The 22,796-nt window shown below is 37.6% G+C and overlaps 1 protein-coding gene across 2 annotated transcripts in view; it reads right to left on the reverse strand.

The window, feature by feature from the left end:
* Positions 1–22,796, reverse strand: part of KDM5B (lysine demethylase 5B) — an 80,465-nt gene that overhangs the window by 48,611 nt on the left and 9,058 nt on the right. For both annotated transcript variants that reach the window (XM_040462197.1, XM_040462196.1), the window contains exons 2-4: positions 4,280–4,357; positions 2,296–2,418; positions 772–942 (exon numbers count right to left, since the gene is read on the reverse strand). In XM_040462197.1, coding sequence (XP_040318131.1) covers positions 772–942; positions 2,296–2,418; positions 4,280–4,357 — 372 coding nt within the window. The remainder of the gene's footprint in view (positions 1–771; positions 943–2,295; positions 2,419–4,279; positions 4,358–22,796) is intronic.

Genomic DNA, 22,796 nt, shown 5'->3' on the forward strand with positions numbered 1-22,796 from the left:
CAAGACACAATTTTGATTAGTAGTTTACCCTCTGAAAGTATGTCATTATCTTTCTACTTCTCTATAGCACAGAAACAATTCTTAAAATTATAGAGCTTGCTGCTCTTGCCTTAGAATAACTCAAAGGGTATCAACCGACAATGACAGTCTTCTTTCTACCACAGTCTTGAAGTAAGTTCTTATAATACTGTTTTACTTTAATTACAACAAAAGTTCTTTTCTGAATAATTTGACAAATACCATCTTTATAAGAAAACAAACATGGCTACACAGGAACTGTTAGAAGAGGGATCCATTAGCAATTCAGTATTATCAAATCCCCTACCTTTTACCCCTATCAGCATTCTATCTGAAAATCTCCTTGGAGCTCTCAGCTGGCAAGACAACAGATAGGCAACTTCTTTCACAGGTCGTATTTTCACATGACAACTAGTAATATGCACTACCATAGTACGTGAGTGCAAAAGCATGAGCCATAACACAATAATAACGTACTTGTCGTAAGGAAGACACAGCCTTAGTGAAATAAAACACAGACTTTGGCTTCTGACAGAAGCAAAAGGATATTTCCTCTACAACCTTGTTCATTACAAAAGCAAACTTCTAAGTATGGCTGCTCACAAAACACAACAGCAAAAACACTGGAGGAAAAATTCACAAAACAAAGTCTTCTCAACAATGTCTTCCACAAAGAATTAAGGCCTATTCATTCACCGTAAAAGATAACATACCAATAAGCAGTGAAATAAAATAGGTTAAGATCGGACTCACTCTCAAACTGTCTCCTGACAGGAATAAGTTGTAGGGGTTGAGGATTCGCTCATAATGCCCTCTGATATGGGAGCCCACGGCTTTGCCAGGAGCAAATCCCATCTTGGTGGCAATTTTGGTCCATTTTCTATCCTTGCAAACAACTGCAAATCCACCTTCTTCTGCAACTAACTGTTAAATAAAACAGCAAAGAAATTAGAAACACATACATAGAAATCACTTCTAATTCCCTTGTACCTAGGTATGACTCTGAGAACAACATGTTCTTGGCTGCAGTAACTTTTTTTTTTTTTTTACTTTTTTTTTTCCTTAATTTACATCCAAGTTAGTTAGCATACAGTGTAACAATGATTTCAGGAGTAGATTCCTTAATGCCCCTTATCCATTCAGCTCATCTCCCCTCCCATGGCTGCGGTAATTTTTAAAAATACATTTTCCAGGGCACGTGGGTGGCTTGGTTGAGCATCTGACTCTTGATTTTGGCTCAGGTCATGATCTCACCATTCATGAGATAGAGCCCTACATCAGGTTCTATGCTGACAGTGGGGAGCCTGCCTGGGAATCTTGCTCTCTCCCTCTCTCTGCCCCTCCCTTGTTCGGGCTGTGTGTGTGTCTCTCTCTCAAAATAAATTAACATTAAAAAAAATACATTTTCCAAGCCAAACAAAAATATATATGTATTATTAATTTCAAGCTAGAAAATTAAAATATACCCATAAACATGTTGTACCCCCAAAAACTACTTCTCAGTTCCCCAAAGCAGTCAAGATTTTCCAGGAGGAAGAACTACATCAACAATTAAATCTCTAATAAAGAACGAATCCTAGTACTTGGTTTAACTCTGTGACCCTTAAAACTCTCCATAAACTAAGGAGGAGGAAAAGACGGCACCATTTGTTTGGCAAGAATATAGGCTTTACACTGAATGAACCTGAAGTTAAAGTACTGAATTACGACTCAACCTTTAGAGTTTGGTCAATTTTCTCCCTGAGCGTCAGTTGTTTGAACTCCAATAAAACAGAAAGGAGATCTTACGGAACTAATAAAGTTTTAAAATGACACACACAGGGGCGCCGGGGTGGCTCAGTCGGTTAAGCGTCCGACTTCGGCTCAGGTCATGATCTCGCGGCCCATGGGTTTGAGCCCCGCGTCAGGCTCTGTGCTGACAGCTCAGAGCCTGGAGCCTGTTTCAGATTCTGTGTCTCCCTCTTTCTCTGACCCTCCCCGTTCATGCTCTCTCTCAGTCTCAAAAATAAATAAATGTTAAAAAAAAATTTTTTAATAAAAATAAAAATAAATTAAAAAATAAAATGGCACACACAAAAATGGTGGCAAAAAATATTCTGTAAGATAAGGCTTTCAAGGCTTTCAGATGTGACACGTAGAGCCCAATCAATCACTAAAGTGAATGGAGAATTTCATTTTACATATTTCAAACAAAAAGTTTCTTTTTAAAGTGAAGAAGATCAAATTTATGCTGGCATAAAAGATACTAAATGAGGGAGATGGCCATTAGCCTCTTACCTTATTGAGCTGAAACAAGTCCAAGATCTTCCTTTCCACATGTGGAATTTTCAGAGTGCTTCCCTGTAACTCCCAGTACTTTGCAATCTGGTCCAAGAAATTCAGTTTTACTCGAGTTTGAGCCTAAATGACACAGAAGTGAATTTTAATCTTACCCAACTTATTTTAAGACTCCTACCTATGTGTGTGGTATTTTCACTCTTAGAATATTTAAGTGAAATATCACTTCTGAATTCAATAGAGAAACGGCCAAAAAATACACAAAAGAAAGCTGGTTAAATAATTATACATGAACTCAACAAAAATTTAATTCAGCCCCTACCATGTGTCAGGCAGAGTTAAAAACTCAGTAAGCCTTTCCTTAAGTAGGCACTTTGAAAAGTACTTCATTTAAGGAATTCGATAAGCACAATTTTATTATTGATTAAAATTATATCACAAGCTTCTATATGTCCCTCTTAGTCTTTTTACAACTGGGGTATTTTAAAGGTCTGTTCTTTCCAAGTACAAATTTTCTAATTTTCTCAAACACAAATCTAAAAACAGAATTACAACAGTGATTTCATACCAATTTTAACAAGTCCTGATACGATAAAGGACAGCCAGGGAAAATTTCTTAAATGTTATTCCTTTAACAGATTATTATTATTGTCTATAAAGTCATTAAAAACTTTTTTTGTCCAGGGGCGCCTGGGTGGCGCAGTCGGTTAAGCGTCCGACTTCAGCCAGGTCACGATCTCGCGGTCCTTGAGTTCGAGCCCCGCGTCAGGCTCTGGGCTGATGGCTCAGAGCCTGGAGCCTGTTTCCGATTCTGTGGCTCCCTCTCTCTGCCCCTCCCCCGTTCATGCTCTGTCTCTCTCTGTCCCAAAAATAAATAAACGTTGAAAAAAAAAATTAAAAAAAAAAAACAACTTTTTTTGTCCAAAAAAATTCTGTTGGTCATTTTTCTTTCCCCTTCTTGAAAATTAAATGGAAGTCAGTCAATTTTAGGAGTTTTACCTTGCTCAAGAACAAAACTGAAATGAATGTTCAGATGTTCCACAGTCTAAGACTTCAAAGTTAGTACTCATTTCCTATCCTTCAAGCTCAACTTGAAAATACAGACACAAAATACAGAAATTCTGGGATTCCACAAAATCCATTTGTGTTCCATTTATGTTAAAAATGTTTGGTTTTTTTATAGAAAAACAAAACATGATTCAATATGAAAATCAGGTTAGCAAAACATTAATAAAAACACTACCTCCAGGTTATCAATACCCAAGCCTTATTCACCCCTGCACTTTAGAGTTTCAGTAGCCTAGAGACTGAAGAAAAATCACCTCTTCTCTTGAAAATTCCCAGTATTCCTCAACCCCCCCTCAGGAAATTAAAGTGTGTTATTAAATCTAAGTGAAGATGTGTATTTGGAAGAAAATTACAGCTCGAGATTCTTTTCCATTAGATGGTTCTCAAAGTACATTCCTTTCAAAACCTAAATTATTGTGGATGCCACCTAAATTTAGAAGTATTTAAATGAATTAATAGGTCAACAAGGATTGACAGAAATTAGTGTTTTTAATGAAATCTAGCATAAAAAAAATTAAAAAAAAAAAACAAAAACGGGGCGCCTGGGTGGCTCAGTCAGTTAAGCATCCGGCTTTGGCTCAGGTCATGATCTCACGGTTTGTGAGTTCGAGCCCCACGTCAGGCTCTATGCTGACAGCTCAGAGCCTGGAGCCTGCTTCAGATTCTGTGTTTGCCTCTCTCTCTCTCTCTCTCTCTCTCTCTGCCCCTCCCCCCCCGTCAAAAATAAACAGTAAAATAAAAAATTTTTTGAATGAAATCTGGTTGGCTGCAAATGTCCTTAATGTCATTTGTTTTACCATGATTATCCAATTATTGGTCACATTTTAGCTTCACTAAAACCACTAGATTTGTGACTGATTCCGCCAAGAAAACCCCTCTGAAATACAGGCAACCAGAACAGTAGTTAAGACAATACCTCCAATTCATTCAGCCTCTGGATACGTGGGGTAAAATGAAGTTTGTCAACATCACATGCAAATGGTGGCTGCCAATCCTAGGGGAGAAGCAAAGGCTTTTATCAGAAGAATTTATAATTCTGACATTCAAGAAATCATGTTAAAACCCCAGTTAAGTAAAACACAAGTTACCTCCTACCAGTAAAATAAAACAGAACATGGGTAGTACTTTCTCAATCTTCTTTGCACCAAAACAGCAGAATATGTATGATTACCCTTGTAATTTGTATGAATATGTATCATACAAATGATACATCCTGCATGCACCCCTCCTCACACCCTTCCAAATAAATAATGTCCCTGAATGTCAAGCTGTTGAAAAATCACTGACTTTTAAGTTTATTATTTATTTTGTAAGTAATCTCTACACCCAACATAAGCCTCAAACTCACACTCCCAAGATCAAGAGTGACATGCTCCTCATAATGAGCCAGCCAGGAGCCCTGGAACATCACTGACTTTTAAAGAGACTTTGATTCCTCTATTCCACAGAAGTTATCCTTTTACAAAATAGCTATATTAATATTAAATCATCTATAAACTATATTTTTATATATGTAACCTAGTTACTTTTACTTTTATTATAAAATTAAGAATAAGTTCCTGGACATGGGATGGCAGAGACTGCCATCCAAAGCTCATGTTAAGGATGATTCTTTAAAACATCAACTGCTACAGATCCTTAGAAGAATTGTTATCATGAAGAAATAATCAGACAATAAGGAAAGTATGTATGGTATCAATAACTAGACAAAACTGGAAACTTAAATTTCCACAATAAGAGAATGGTTAAAGGAATAAAAATTATGCTGTGTTAATGGGTACAGAGTTTCAGTGTGCAATAATGAAAAGGTTTTGGAGATGGATTTTTGATGATGGTTGTATAGCACTGTGAATGTACTTAACATCACACTAAATTGTACCTTTAAAATAATTACAATGGTAAATTCAGTATTATGTTTAATATTTTAACACATTAAAAAGGCAAAAAGACAAAAAACTTATGCTGTGGTATAGTTCTGTTTACTGACATTGAAAGATGTTCTTTACATATGTTAAGAAGGAAAAGAGGGACGCCTGGGTGGCTCAGTCGGTTGAGCGTCCGACTTCGGTTCAGGTCATGATCTCACAGCTCGTGAGTTCGAGCCCCATGTCAGGCTCTATGCTGACAGCTCAGAGCCTGGAGCCTGCTTCAGATTCTGTGTCTCCCTCTCTCTCTGCCCCTAACCCACTCGCATTCTCTGTCTCTCTCAAAAATAAAAATGAGAACATTGAAACAAAAGAAGAAGGAAAAGAGAGGCTATGCAACAGAAAAATGAAACCTGGAAAAATATACAGCAAAAATAGGATTTTTATAGGTGATTTTCTTTTGCTTCCTTAGCCATTTGGAATACGATCTGAAATATATTTCATACATTAAATAACACCTATTAAATAATAAATAAGTTACTTCAGGGGCACCTGGGTGGCTTAGTCAGTACAGCATGCAACTCTAGATCTCAGGGTCTTGAGTTCAAGCCCCACATTGGGCATGGAGCCAACCTAATAAATGAATCAAACAAACAAGTAAATTCAGGTTTAGAGAACAAGTCAGTACAAGGAAGCTCACAGTCTTTTATTCAATTTCATATCCAGACGTTTGTTCTAAGAAAATAATTCACCCACAGTCAACAAAAAACATGCATGAAATTAACTACAGTATTATGTTAAGATATGATTGGTATTATAACAACACTGAATACTGCACAGCATTTGAAGTTCTAGATCTACAGGGGGCACCTAGGTGGCTCAGTTGATTGAGTGTCCAACTTCAGCTCAGGGCCTGATCTCACAGTTTGTGAGTTCAAGCCCCACATCAGCTCCCTGCTGTCATCATGGATCCTCTGTCCACCTCTATTTGCCCCTCCCCCACTCATGTACACTCTCTCCCCAAAATAAATAAAACATTAAATAAATGAATAAATTAATTAATTAAACTCTAGATTTGCAAAAAACTCATACCAGCATATAAGAAAACACAGAAAAATGGGCAAATTGTGTTACCAGCAAGAAAAAATGGCCAACTGTAAAAAGACTGGTGTCCAACTTTACACAAAATTCAAGAAATACACAAGATTCTCTCGTTTTTACCTACCAGGTTAGCAAAGACTTAAAATATACACACCACCAGTATTAGCAACATGTGAGGTAATGTGGACTTTGACGATTAGTATGTTTTTTGGAGATCAATAAGAAAGCATCGTATTTTTAAAGGCCTACTGAGCCAGCAGTTCCTCAAGTGAGAATTTACTCTCCAAATATTTGTTGCCATTCACAACACCAAGATACAGGCACAAGGAAATTCACCACAGAATTGTTTTAACTTAAAACCTTAATATTACGTCCAAAGAAGACATCCAGATGGCCAAGCAACACATGAAAAAATGCTCAACATTACTTAGCATCAGGGAAATACGAATCAAAATCACAATGAGATACCACCTCACCCCTGTCAGAATGGCTATCATTAACAACTCAGGCAACAACAGATGGTGGTGAGGATGCAGAGAAAGGGGATCTCTTTTGCACTCCTGGTGGGAATGCAAACTGGTGCAGCCACTCTGGAAAACAGTATGGAGGTTCCTCAAAAAATCAAAAATAGGACTACCCTATGACCCAGCAATTGCACTACTAAGTATTTATCCAAGGAACAGAGGTGTGCTGTTTCGAAGGGACACATGCACCTCAATGTTTATAGCAGCACTATCAACAATAGCCAAAGTATGGAAAGGTGGAAAGAGCCCAAATGTCCATCGATGGATGAACGGATAAAGAAGATGTGGGGTGTGTGTGTGTGTGTATAAACAATGGAGTATTACTCGGCAATCAGAAAGAATGAAATCTTGCCGTTTGCAACCATGTGGATGGAACTAGAGGGTATTACGCTAAGCAAAATTAGTCAGTCAGAGAAAGACAAATATCATATGACTTCATGAGGACTTTAAGAGACAAAACAGATGAACATAAGGAAAGGAAAGCAAAAATCATATAAAAACAGGGAGAGGGACAAAAACATAAGAGACTCTTAAGTATGGAGAACAAACACTGGAGAGGTTGTGGGAGGGGGGGATGGGCTAAATGGGTAAGGGGCATTATAGAATGTACTCCTGAAATCATTGTTGCACTATATGCCAACTAACATGTATGTAAATTTTAAAAAATAAATTTAAAAAAAATTTTTTAAACCTTCATATTGGGGCATCTGGTGGGGTATGCCTGGGTGGCTCTGTTGGTTAAGCTCCAACTTCAGCTCAGGTCATGATCTACATGGTTCGAGAGGTTGAGCCCCACGTCAGACTCTGTGCTGACAGCTCAGAGCCTGGAGCCTGCTTCAGATTCCATGTCTCCATCTCTCTCTGCCCCTACCCCACTCGCATTCTGTCTCTCTCAAAAATAAACATTAAAAAAAATTTTTTTTAAATATTAGGGCATCTGGCTAGCTCAATCAGTGGAGTATGCGGCTCTTGATCTCAGGTTGTAAATTCAAGCCCCACATTGGGTGTAGAGATTACTTATTAAAAAAAAAAAAAAAAAAGACCTTCATAAACCTATCAATGGAGAACAAAGTAAATAAATTTGACACACCTGTAAGTAGCAATAAAATACTCTGCAGCTGTAATAAGGAAAAAAAGATCTAGATGTTCTAAATATAGAAAGATAGCCAAGACTGGATGAGTGAAAAAAACTAAAACATGTAAAATTGTGCCAATAGTATTACATATATGTAAACTTTAAAGATTATCAGATTAGGAGGGGGGCAAGAGGTTACTGTTATTTCAAATCTATATTGTTAGAACTTATTACTATTGGTTGCTTTTATTTATTTGCTTTCAATTTTTTTTTTAATTCTAATTAGTTGATTGCTTTTAGTTTAAAAGTAAAACAGGGGTGCCTGGATGGTTTAATCGGTTAAGCATCTGACTCTTGATTTCAGCTCAGGTCATGATCTCACAGTTCGTGAGTTCAAGCTCCACTTCAGCTCTGGGTTGACAGTGTGGAGCCTGCTTGGGATTCTCTCTCTCTCCCTCACTCTCTGCCCCTCCCCCACTCACTCAAGCACACCCACTCTTTCTCACTCTCTCTCTCTCTCAAATATAAACATTTTTTTTAAAAGTAAAACAAGGTTTGAGGTGCCTGGCTGGCTCAGTCCACGGAGCCTGCAACTCTTGATCTTCAGGTCATTAATTCAGGCCCCATGTTGGATGTAGAGCTTACTTTAAAAAAAAAAAGAGTAAGTAAAACAAGGTTTTGTTTTAGTGATAGGGAGACTTCAATAAAAATACCCACCAGCAACGCCTGATAAAGTATTATGTTAAAAAGACTGTATTTTACCAAAATTTTTTTAAAAGGGGAAAAAAAGCAGACTACAAACTGATAAAACGCTATTTACTACCATCCTAGAAAGAACCAAAGAAAAAAGAAAAATTGGCAGCACTGTTTTACACTTATTCCAGACAAGGCCTTCAAGTATTTAATGCTGTTCCACTGCCTCTTCCACAAAGACTATGGCTAATGTTTAAACGTCAGTTGTCAGTTAAAGAAATGCTATTCTTTGTTAATAAAGTTAAAAAATACTACTCCATCCTGGGGCACCCGGGTGGCTCAGTCGGTTAAGCATCTCATTTCAGCTGAGGTCATGATCTCACAGTCCATGAGTTTGAGCCCCGCGTTGGGCCCTGTGCTGACAGCTCGGAGCCTGGAGCCGGCTTCGGGTTCTGTGTCTCCCTCTCTCTCTGTCCCTCCCTCGCTCATGCTCTGTCTCCCTCACTCTCAAAAATGAATAAATGTTAAAAAAAGAAAATTTAAAAAAAAAATACTGCTCCATCCTGAGTCAAAAAGATGAGAGTGATTTTTTTTTTTTTTGATAACTAAGGCTAAGGAAAGCAATGTCTTTAATTGTACAAAACACAATGTAATAGAAGAAAATCACATTGCTTGATAGTCTATCACAGGCTAATAGGAAGACTTTATATTGCTCAGAGCTTTGCACTCTAACACTTCATAAAAGCTGTAAGCTTTCTGAAATGAATTGATCTGGGTTGAAGGTTAAAACCAAAAACATCAATGACAATATGTCAGAATATACAAGTAAATGATTAACATACTGTCCAATGGCCTGAGAATTTTATAAACTAAGACTTTTGGGTCATGTATGACATTACCCGACTAATCAAATAGGCCTTTTAATCCCAAAACACAATGATATAGAAATTAATTTCATCTCATCCATATATTAAAGTCATAAATTACAGTGAGCTCTGTCTTTGTATGTATATATTGTATACATATATGTATATGTATATATGTATATATACATATATTGTATGTATTATATAATTTATGTTTATTGTATCCTGAAACTTTTCCAGATGAATCCTAAAAATAAAGTAAGAGGAAAACAGTACATATCTGTCACTAAAGAAGATCACACAGTGGGTATAATATATATAAAACTAATACTGTTTCAGATCATTCTTTCATTAAACACAAACCACTGAAAACTTATTCACTTCTTCTGGTTACAAAGAATGAAGGAAAATGGGATAAATGTCATTCAATTTCAAGACTTTCATTGTCAACTGAAAAGCTTTACTTCAATAAAAGAATTACATATTATTTGCAATGCTCACTGAAATACGAGAAGTAAGACATCCTTGGCCGGGGCACCTGGGTGGCTCAGTTAAGTGTCCAACTCTTGATATCAGCTCAAGGCTGTGATCTTGCAGTCCTAAGACAGAGCCCTGCATTGGGCTCCCCGCTGAGAGCACAGAGCCTGTTTAGGATTCTCTCTCTCCTTCTCTCTGCCCCTCCCCTGCTTACATGCTCGCTCCCTCTTTCTCTAAACAAACAAACAAACAAAATAAACATTAAAAAAAAAAAAAAGATATCCTTGACTGAGTCTGGCCTCGATGGACTATAACTTTTATAGGGGAGAGAAAGCCATCAAAGAAGGAAAGAGACTATTACAAAACACTGTGATAAATTTTGGTTTGACACTTTATCTAAAGGGGCTATCATATAATCTAACCAAAACTTTTAGCCTCTTAACAATAATGGTTCATAAATCCTTTTTCTAACATAAAAACAGCATTTCCATATTAACTAGGTGTTATGAATTCATAGATTGCAAGGCATCCCATATAAATTCCCTGCTGAGATTCACTCACTTTTAAAACTTTAAAATGGCTTTATTTTACCCCTTTCAAAATAAAAGTCCAACCATATTTAAAAGTCCAATTATTTTCCTGAGCGCTAAAAAATATATTCCTTCAGAAGGCAATTAAGTAGGAGGAAGTTGAAGCTTTGAAATCCTCAGAGGCCTGAGTAACATCAAGTAAACATTCTTCCTTAGTCCCCACACTGAACAACTTATGGTACATTTAACTGAGAGAAATGTGCAATAAAATTGACCAGTGGGAGAATAACTTTCATAGGATGCTAAGGATTTTTCAAAAACGCCATGAAAATTCACTCTGTAAATGATCTAGTGTTGGCATCCACATATTAGAACACTGTTTTAATCTTTCTAATAGAGAAGCTATCACCATTTTGAGACCTAATAATCAGCAAAATGAGAAAGTGTATTTTCTAGATCTACTCCAAAAGTTGGTTCTCCTGCAGACAAAACTCCTGCAGACAAAATAATTTTTTTTTAAAGTTTGTTTATTTTTGACAGAGAGACAGAGCATAAGCGGGGGAGGGCAGAGAGAGAGGGAGACACAGAATCCGAAGCAGGCTCCAGGCTCTGAGCTGTCAGCCCAGAGCCCGACGCGGGGCTCAAACCCACCAACTGCGAGATCATGACCTGAGCCGAAGTCGGACGCTCAACCAACTGAGCCACCCAGGTGCCCCGACAAGACTAATTTTTAAAAATCAACGTCAAAAGCTCATTCTGATTAGTTTACAAAGAATAACATTAAGGACGGACCAATGTATTTTCTAATTACATACGTTCTATTAAAATCTGTCATCATAGAATAAATGCACAAAGGAATTTAGTCCATTGAGGCAGAGCTAAACTCCGTATTTTAATCCAGATTCTTACACTTTCTAGGTTATCAACACATTAACATAAAACTATAGTGCAAAATTTTAAGGATCCGAACAAAGAATTTATCTTAGTTTTAAGGCAAGTCAGAAAAATTTTCAGTTGAGCAGCACAAGATTTATCAACCGTAATAAAAATTTAAGTAACACATATGAAATACAACATAAAAAGACTACTTTTTCATGGCATTAACAGTTTTATGTCAGTATGATGTCTTTAAGACACCTGCACAAAGTGGCAGAACTGGGCATACCATAATCATTGTAAGTCCCCATCTATAAATTTAAAAACAAGCAGAGTTACTATATGTGAGTCCCTCAGTGGAGTCCAATGACCACTCACTGATGGGTGTCTATCAGGAAAGGTTTTGGTTTTTTGTTTATTTATTTTTGAGACAGAGAGAGACAGCACAAGAGGGCAAAGGGCAGAGAGAGAGGGAGACACAGAATCTGAAGCAGGCTCCAGGCTCTGAGCTGTCAGCACAGAGCCCCACGCGGGGCTCGAACCCAGGAACCGTGAGACTGTGACCTGAGCCAAAGTGGAAGTTCAACCGACTGAGACACCCAGGTGCCCCTATCAGGAAAGTTTTTTAATTCAAAGGACTTCAATGTCTTCGGAACAGAAATAAAAATGTGTTAGATAATATTAACTTCCCCCTTTCTTCTTACTTCCCTCAGGGTAGGCTTGGCACCAAGCAGCTTTAATTAGCCATCCATTTGATCAAAGTCTGCTTAAGATTTCCCATCCGTAGGATGTCGGGGTGACTCAGTCAGTTAAGCATTCCACTCTTGATCTCAACTCGGGTCATGATCTCACATTGAGTTTGATCCCCACGTTGGGCTCTGTACTGACAGTGCAGAGCCTGCTTGGGATTCTCTCTCTCTCCCTCTCTCTGCCCCACCCCGCCTCTCTCTCTCAAAATAAATAAACTTTATTAAAAAATAAAAAATAAAGATCTCCCATCCTTAGTGAGCCACTAGTAAAAAAATACTGAGGATTTTCTTTTCAGACTACAGAGTCACTTTTATTCCTTAAATCAGAGATTCTTATACTGTATTTGAATTGAGTGTATGTGGATTTTGGGGGGACAGTCCACAGCTTCCACCAAATTCTCAAAGGGGTCTGTAACCTTAGGGTCTGTAACCTTAGGGTCACAAAAAAATCCTGTGAGTATATGTGGCTTTCAAAATTTTTGCACCCTGAAGTTCTTATCTCACTATCCCAACCTACGTTTTTTCAGTCCCTTCTCATACTTAACCAAGACATGATAATGGATGAGACACTTGGCTTCCTCAAAATGTCAGGAGGTTATATATATACTGTAGGACAGAAAGAGCAATGCACTAAATAGAAGACCTGGTATGCATCTTGGTTCTTTAATCACCACTTAAGGGATCTTAACTTTTCCATTCGAAACGTATAAACAATATCTACCTTCAGGACTATGATGAAAATTAAAATTACAAATATAAAGGATTATGTATTATAAAGCAAAAATAGCAAGTATTATATTGCATTAAGTTCTGACCAATGAAACATAATTTCTTCTAGCAAAAAGTCAGTGTAAACTCAACTTTCAAGGAGCATCTGACTTCTAAGCTGTACCTTTAAGGACTCTATCCTTCCAGCCTAACTCTAGTCAGCATCTAGTTGGCATTAGACCAATTTCAACACAGGTTAAAGGGCTCCCCTAGATTTCAACCCTCCTCCCCACTGTTACTTCTCCAGTGCTCATTTTTAAAGCACAATGATGTCATTTCCCTTATCCTTGTACAGTAAAACACGTTAAAGAGAACGCACCCTGGTGTCACACTGCCTGAGTTCAAACCCTGACTGTGGCTTTCTACTAGTTCATCTCCCTGTAGCTTAAATACATGTATAAATGGGAAACTGAGGCTTAAATAATATGGATAAAAGCCTTTAGAGAGCTCCTGGCATTTACAAAGTAAGCAGTCAAAAATGTTAGCTATGAGGAAACATTTATGTTGCAGAGCTTCAGTTCCCAGGAAGCCTAATGTAACCTTGTTTTGTTTTATGACTGGTTATGTTTAAAACAATGGTTTCAATTCTCTAATCTTCATTATCAAATTGTATAAAATGATATTTCATAGGGAGTGCCTGGGTGGCTCAGTTGACTTCGGCTCAGGTCATGATCTCACAGTTCGTGGGTTCGAGCCCCGTATCAGGCTCTGTGAAGACAGCTCAGAGCCTGGAGCCTGCTTCAGATTCTGTCTCTCTCTCTCTCTCTGCCCCTCCCCTGCTCACGCACGGGTGCATGCACGTGCACAGTCTCTCTCAAAAATAAACATTAAAAAATGGCATTCACAAGTTAATACATGGCATTAATAAGTTAATATATAATATTCAAGGCCCATCCATTTTTTTTGCTGTATTTTTTTTCCAGTTTTATTGAGATATATGCAACCTTGCTACTTAAAGGAGAATACACTGTCACATTTTCCATGCTTAAAGAGCTTTTTTTAAGATTGTTTTAGATATGTAATTCAAGGATAGAGGCACTTAACAATGGATCTGGGAAGAGAGAAGCTGCTAGGGTTGCAAGAGAATTCAACTTCTATACTATAAAAATTAACACTGTGGTGGGCAAGCCTATGTATGGTTCCACAATATTAATATTTTGTATTAACCAAGCCATTTCATATATATCTACTATATAAAACTTCCTGACTACATATCTCTTACTGCCATAAAAGCTAAGCAATAGAATAGGTTTAAAATAATTTTCTCTAGGGGCGCCTGGGTGGCGCAGTCGGTTAAGCGTCCGACTTCAGCCAGGTCACGATCTTGCGGTCCGTGAGTTCGAGCCCCGCGTCAGGCTCTGGGCTGATGGCTCTGGGCTGATGGCTCTGGGCTGATGGCTCGGAGCCTGGAGCCTGTTTCCGATTCTGTATCTCCCTCTCTCTGCCCCTCCCCCGTTCATGCTCTGTCTCTCTCTGTCCCAAAAATAAATAAAAACGTTGAAAAAAAAAATTTTTAAAAAAAATAATTTTCTCTAATACAAAAGTACACTCATTACTAAAATATCAGAAAATATATATATGAAGAAGAATCTCAGAGAAAACCTGCTGTATTTTGGTATACATCTTTCCAGTATTTTCTAAAATGCAAGTTATCTTCATAATCTTCAAAAAATTTTAAGTCATAATTTAAAAAATATGTATATATTTTTCCTTTTACTTACTATACTGTGAATGTTTAATATTTTATTCTATTTATACTTCTTAAAATTTCTTATTATTGGACATTTAGGTTGTTTTCTTTACTTTCCAATGTTAATCATTACAAATAAAACATCCTTACCTTCTAGGAAGTTCATTTTAGCCTCTTTTAAAATAAACCTAAAAGTTTTATGATTTTATTACCATTTTTTTGTTTAGTTTATTTATTTTGGGGGAGAGAGAGAGAGAGAGAGAGAGCATGAGCAGGGGAGGAGCAGGGAGAAGGAGAGAGAGAGAATCCCAAGCAGACTCTGCACTGTTAGCACAGAGCCCAATGCAGGGCTCAAACTCACGAACGTGAGATCATGACCTGAGCCAAAGTCAAAAAGTTGGATGTTTAACCAACGGAGCCACCCACGCACCCCCCCCCAACTTTTTTTTTAAATAAAAATAAAATCTTAAAAATAAATAAAAATCAGTTGCCCATATACCCAGTCTTACCATGAGAAAAACATCAGATAAATTCCAATAATGGGACATCCTACAAAATACCCAAGTGAGTACTCCTCAAAACGGTCAAGGTCAATAAAAATAAAGCCCAAGGGGCACCCAGGTGGCTCAGTCGGTTAAGTGTCTGACTTTAGCTCAGGTCATGATCTCACCTTGGTGGGTTTGAGCCCCACGTCCGGCTCTGTGCTGACAGCTCAGAGCCTAGAGCCTGCTTCAGATTCTGTCTCCCTCTCTCTCTCTCTCTGCCCTTCTCCTGCTCACACTCAGTGGGTCTCTCTCTCTCAAAAATAAACAAACATTAAAAAATTAAAAAACAAAAAAAAACAAGAACAACAACAAAAAACCTGAGAAACAACAACAGCTAAAAAAAGCCTAAAGAGACATGACAACTAAATGTAATGTGTATCCTGGATGAGATTCTGGAACAGAAGGAAGATATTAGCTAAAAATTAAAGAAATATGAATAAAATATATGGACTTTGGTTAATGACAGTATCAGTTCATTAATTATAGCAAATATGTCATAATAATGTAAGATGTTAATAAAAGGGGAAACTTGGGAGACCTGGGAGGCTCAGTCAGTTAAGTATCCAACTCGTGATTTCAGCTCAGGCATGATCTCACAGTTCCTAAGTTCAAACCCCATGTTGGGTTCTGCGCTGACAGTGCAAAGCCTGGTTGGGATTTTCTCTCTCTACCCCCTCCCTCACTCGTATGTGCTCTCTCAAATTAAACAAATAAACAGTAAGAAAATTAAACAAATAAAAGGGGGAAACTAGGTCAAGGAGTATATGGGAACTCTACTCAGTTTCTCTTTAAATCTAACAGTTCTTAAAAATATTAAGTCAATTTAAAAAATCATTTGGATCAGGAGCACTGGGTGGCTCAGTCAGTTAAGCATCCAACTTTGGCTCAGGTCATGATCTCTCCGTTCCTAAGTATGAGCCCCACGTCTTGCTCTGTGCTGCCAGCTCAGAGTTTAGAGCCTGCTTCAGGTTCTGTCTCTCTCTTTCTCAAAAATAAACATTAAAAATAGTAATAATCATAATAATAATAATAATAAATCACTTGGATCAGTTTGTTTTATGTTCCAAACTTCTGACCCCAAAAGACAGCTCAAGAAGCAAAAACACAACCATGTTTATTATAAATTTTATAAAACTTAATAAAATGACAATAAGACAAAAAAGGCCCACTTTCTGACATTTTAATTGAAACTGGTTATATAGGAAAACTTATTGTTGTTTGCCCTTTAGAAAATACTTTTAAATTTTCACTTCACTTCCTAGAAAGAACAGATAACTGAAGTTTTTACCAAACCCTCTACTGGTTTTTTAATAGCCTCTACAATCAATCAATGTACCTCTTACACATGCATAGAACCTAGATTTATTCCTTTTGAGTCAGGCCTTTGCAGAACTAAGTTTCCCTTTTTACTACTACAACTCTCAAATGTTTGGCCTGAGGACCCCCTAAAACTCTTAAAAATTAAGGACCTCAAAGAGCTTTAGTCTGTATGTCTTGTATCTATTCACTTTTATTACATAAGAAATTTAAGAATGTTTTAATTTATTTAATAATAAGCAAAAAATAGAAGAGTGGCATTGTGTTAGTTTGCATATATTTTGCAAGTCTCTTTAATGTCTGGCTGAACAGAAATAAACTGGATTTTCAGATCTTCTATAGTCAATCAGCTGTAGAATACTGCTTGGTTAAAGCATACCAAGAAACTCTGGCTAAAAATATTTAGTCAAAAAGTGGAAGTTCCCCTTGGATCTGATGGAAGGATCCTGTGCACCCTCCAAGAGTCAGTCCTCAATCCAAACCCTTGGAAACAACTGTCCTAATAATCTTAATCCCTACAGAAATCTCATCCAATCCATCCCTCCATGGAACTCTATCCATCCGTATTTTAAAAACAGCATCTCCAAGTGTTTTCTCTATTCACTAACAATGATTTCTTGACCTATTTGTGAAATGCCAACGTTTTTAAAAAAGGTATACCAATGAGGCACCTGGGTTGCTCAGTTGGTTAAGCGTCCACCTTCAGCTCAGGTCATGATCTCATGGTTCGTGGGTTCAAGCCCCGCATCGGGCTCTGTGCTGACAGCTCAGAGCCTGGAGCCTGCTTCAGATTCTGTGTCTCCCTCTCTCTCTGCCCCTCCCCTGCTCTCTCTCTCTCTCTCAAAAATGAATAAATGTTAAAAAATATATATATATATTAAAAAATAAAAGGTATACTAAATGTCAACCCAGTCATCATCCCTAAAAGTCCCACCACCAAAAAGATCCTGTAAATGCCTGCATAATCATTTGCAAACATACAGGGACGTTTAACAGTTGTACTAAAATATTAAGGACCAAAAAAATAATAATAATACATAAAATAAAAATAAAATATTACAGACCAAGGAGTAAGAACTTTTGTTAAAATTGTAACTCCTATAATTGACAGGACCTGGTAAAAGCCATCAGTTTTCAGTTTTACAGAACATGTTATTTAAAAGGATATAAAGTATCCAAGCACTGTTTCTATGGAGGAGCATCTATTAGTAAATGAAAATACACTGGTAGAAGAGAGACATGTCATGATATTTACTTTTTCAAACATTAGTTCCAACAAGGACCTCCTCCACCACTTTTAATAAAACTTAGTAATAATAATCTGTATTTTCAGGACCTCTAAATGACTTCAATTTATAATTGTCAAAAACCACATGAAAATACTATGCAAAATGCTTCCCCTAAACCTCAAAAGCACGGTTTCCTTTCCAGACCGCTGTACAGGAATAATCCAAGTATGATTTTGTTTATAAACAATAAAAATAAGGGGATAACTAGATCACATGAAGACCTTACTCTTCCAAAGTGCCCCTAATAGATGTCTAACAAAGTTACCTACTGAAGTGATTCAACAAAGTTTTGGCATAACCCTCAAAGTCTCATCAGGCCTTTCTATATTGGAAGCATCCTTTTAAAAATCACCCAGAATGATCATAAGACAAATTTCTAGAATAAATCATCTTCCACTCAAATGGGCTGACATGATAGGTCAATCATGAAAATTTAAGAGGAAAACATTATTTCTTTCAAATCATTCACAGACATCTTATAACACAAGTCACCGAATGGAACCAGAAGAAATTTCAGATCCTTCTCCCCTACAGCAATTATAATTGATGCAAATATTACTTCAATATGTCTACACCAAGCCATGTTACAATCAAGTAGCTATTTTGCCACAGTTTCTCCCCCAAGGAAATTTAATATGTAGCTTTGATTCTGTTTTCTTTCATAACTAGGATCCCAGTGAGGAAAAGACAATTTCTGGCAGAAAATTGAGGCTACCAAGGTTAAGAAAAGATGACATACTTCAGAGAAAGGTTCCAGAAATGATTTGTCAGGTGAAGGAGTTTAGGAAAAAGGTTAGACTCTGCCCCTTCAACCTTCCCCTCAGCAACACCCAAACCCACCTGGGCACGAAGGGCAGGGAAAGTTAAACATCACACCCTAACTTTAAGGCCTCATTAAGTCTATAAACACATGTTCTACATCTTTAGTACTTGACAAACTGGACACTCCAAGATTCAAAATCAAGGTCACAAAAGGGACAACAGTGACATTAAAAACTGACCTGAGTCTCTAAGAAGATACCAAAAGAATACAAAATTTTGTTTGGTTTGATGTTTTATATAAAGACACGTGGCAATTGTACTTTAAAAAAAAAGAAAAAAGAAACATAAATAGCAAGCCATACATTTCAACGGATGCAAATATTTAACAACTATTTAGCCCTGCCACAATTAACTGCAAGCCGAACATTAAAAGTAGAAATAATATTAGAACCTGTATGATCCCTAATAGCCATCCATATCTGAAGTAAAAGACTGAAGCTTGGACCTGAATGGGAATTGCTAGCAAGTGGCTCCATTCATCCCACTGTCAGATTGTTTAATATTTATGTAAGGGCAACCTGCAAGTCTATTCAATATACTGTAATTCTGAACATGCTTCAAGGCTAGATAGATCTTTTTGAAAGAGAAAAGGATCTACTGATGCACAGGCATGCTCAACTTACGATGGTAGATAAATAGGTCTTATCTCCACAGGTCTTAAAATAAATTTATCCTATGATATATCTCAAACCACACTGGGTATTACTATTATAAAGTTAGCACTATTCACTGCCTTACTTACTTCATATTTATTGCCACATTTAATAATAATGTGATTTAAAAGATAACCCATTTTAACCTAAAATATGCCAAAGTTCCAGCCTGATAAAAGTGGTCCTCGTTTGAATGGCTGCCTGGTATCAAAGGGACACACACTATAAAAACTCTTCTATTATCTACTTTTCCAGGTTATAAATAAAGGATTTTGCAGCTGTGTCTAGAGTTGAGACTTAAGGAAATCATCACCACAAAGTCACAGAAGTCTCAAATACTGGCCCTCAACAAACCTGCTTTTTCCCCTGGCACTTTTCCTGCAGCCTACAACTAGGTCCTCTTCCTTGTGTAAATGTTGGTATTTCTGGAGGGTCCGTCAGATTCTAATCTCATTCTACACCCCTATTTCCTCCCTAACCCTGTCCCAATCCAAAGTCTCCCAAACATCTGAAGCAGCTCCACTCCCCCCTTACTCCATCTACCTCCACATCCCCTCAGCCCTAATCTTCGACCATTTGATACACAATTTCCATTATTTGTGTACATCACACCATATAATCTACTTGCAGATCTTTCTCACCAGTAGACTATATGAATTCCTGTAAATGAAAGGTGCTTAATTCATTTCTAATACTCATAACACAATGCCTGGCACTTACTGACATATTAATAAATGTACTGAACTGAACCCACAACTAAACCCAAGGACCTAATTCATTTCTTCATTCATCAGAGCTGACAAAAAGGACTCCCTTGTTTCTGGTAGTGGAGGTGAGAAATTCTATTAATTCAAAGTCAACAGATAAGAGAATTCCTTATATGAACAGCTGCCTAAACCTCATCAAGAACTATCTAAACAAATAGTTCTTAAACCTAGCTGGGTTTTAGAATGACCAGAGGAGCTTCTTAAAATTCAAATACTTGGGCATCCCATGAGATTCTAATTCTGGGATGGAGCCCAGGATGATTTTGATGGAAAGAGGGCTACAATCTGGGGTCCTAAATACTCTTCTAGTTGAACCTGGGTGGTCACCAGGATGATGACTGATGAGCCAGGAGTTTCCATACAAATGAGCCAAGCAACCAACAGTACATGAAATGCGAAGCTCATACATGCTATACTAAAACAAAGAAGAGTATATGATTTAAAATTTCAGGGGTGGCTCAGTCAGTTGAGCGTCCGACTTTAGCTCAGGTCAGGATCTTGTAGTTCATGGGTTCGAGCCCTGCGTCGGGCTCTGTGCTGACAGCTCAAGAGCCTGGAGCCTGCTTCAGATTGTGTGTCTCCCTCTGTCTCTGCCCCTCCCCTGTTTATGCTCTGTCTCTCTTACTCTCAAAAAAAAAAAAAAAAAAAAAAAAAAACCTCAGGGCCACCTGGGTGGTTCAGTCGGCTAGGCATCTGACTCTTAATTACGGCTTAGGCCATGATCTCAAAGTTCGTGAGTTCAAGCCCCACATCAGGCTCTGGACTGACAATGTGGAGCCTGCTTAGGATTCTTGCTCTCCCTGCCCCTCCCCCACTCACTCTGTCTCTCTCAAAATAAATAAAATTTAAAAAATAAACATTAAAAAAAATAAAGAAAATTTCATAAATAGAGGCACCTGGGTGGCTCATTCAGCTAAGCATACAACTCTTGACTTCGCCTCAGGTCATGATCTTACAGTTTGTGAGATCTTAGCCCTGCACTGGGCTTTGCACTGACAGGTGGAGACTGCTTGGGATTCGCTCTCTCCCCCTCTCTCTGCCCTTCCCCTACTTGTGTGCTTACACGGACATCCTCTCCCTTCCTCCCTCCCCCCCAATAAATAAATAAATAAATAAATAAATAAATAAATAAATAAATAAAATTTTTTTTTTAAAGGAAGAGCAGTGAACTTGGAAGTAAAAAGCAAGGTTTGAAATCTCCTAATTTGTCCTTTAAAAGCTGTGTCACCTTAGATAAGTCACTAAACTTCTCTCAGCAGTTTCCTTATCTATAAAACAGTTCTTAGCAGCAAGAACTAGGTTATAAAAATGTTTTTTGCTGAGCCTATCAGAAAAAAGGGGTAGCCTATACCAGGGCAGAAAATGTATAAGCAGGATTATACAGATATGTAATAATAATAAATATTAATAAGACTCATAATTTTCCATCAACTATCTCATGTAATCATAACTGTATCATTACTATGGAAGTAGGATTCAATATAGTGGTTAAGTGCACAAAGTCTAGGTTCAAATATTGACTCCACCACTTAAAATAGTCAGGTGACCCTGAGAAGTTTAGGCCTCACTATGTAAAGCAGGGCTAGCATTATCCCCACTTTATAAGCAGTTTAATGGAATAAACTGAAAATAGTCATGACCCTCTTAAGGCTAGCAGCTCAAAGATAACACGTAAACAATGGAACATACACCACAAACCAAATGTTTTCATTCCTACTCTAGTATTTCCATGAAATCTGTTTTCATTTCCTAGCTAGCTAATACCAACCTCCAAAAACAAATTACCTTGGATCCTAAGTCAAATTCTAAACTCTGTTCCTCTCAAAAAAAATCTTGATAAGCAGTTATATAAGTCAAAGATATATTTTACACATGGAAGATGAGAAAAGCCACAAGATTAGCAATGGAAAAAAAAAAATGGTGTGAGAGAGGAACCCAGAAGAATGGGCTGCCATCAAGTACAATTTTTAAAAACCCTAAACCCACACCCTACACAAATCCCTGAAGCCAGCCTCCCACAGGAAAATCTGGTGGCTATTCTCAATTTGTCCAAAATACATCATAATACTGGATAAGAGCCTCTCTGGGAGAAGACAAAGCTTGGAATACTTGAAATTTTACAAAATGTAAGTTATACTCCAAAGATTCTCTTTGTAGACCTCTCTAATCTCCACCCCTCACCCCTGTCCCACAAATAGATACCAGAATACAGGTGAGCCTGGGTGGCTCAGTTGGCTGAACATCTGAGTCTTGATTTCAGCTCAGGTCATGATCCCAGGGTCATGGGATCAAGCCCTGCATCGGGCTCCACACTATCGTGGAAACTGCTTAAGATTCACTCCCTCTCTCTCTCTCTCTACTCTCTCTCTTTCTGCCTCTCTCCCCTGTTCCTGCTCTCTTTCTCTAAAAATGAAAAAAAAAAAAATTTTTTTTTAAAGATACCAGAATACAAATCCTAAGAGATCCTGCTCTCCACATCTCTTCTCTCAAGTTTTAAAGACCGGCAAAGATGAGACGTTACCATCTGGTTTAAATATCGTCAAATGATGAGTTGGTACAACCACACAGAAAATTGAGAGGATCTTGCCTTAAAGAACTTGTAATTATGTGGTTTTGATAGGGATTTATTCTTCGTTTCTGGAGTTATGAGATTAGAGAAAAATGGAGTATGTAGGCCACATAGAAATATGTGCTCAATAAAAGCTCCAACCAAGTGCTCAAAACACACTAAGTTTTAGACTTTAGTTCTCTGAACATTACAATCTGGTCAAGTCAGTAAGATGGCAAGAATTAGCACAGGAATGCACAAAAATCTGCCTAGGGCTA

Source organism: Herpailurus yagouaroundi, unplaced genomic scaffold (assembly GCF_014898765.1).
Source record: "Herpailurus yagouaroundi ecotype Mexico unplaced genomic scaffold, PumYag 308, whole genome shotgun sequence".
NCBI classification, from domain to species: domain Eukaryota; kingdom Metazoa; phylum Chordata; class Mammalia; order Carnivora; family Felidae; genus Herpailurus; species Herpailurus yagouaroundi.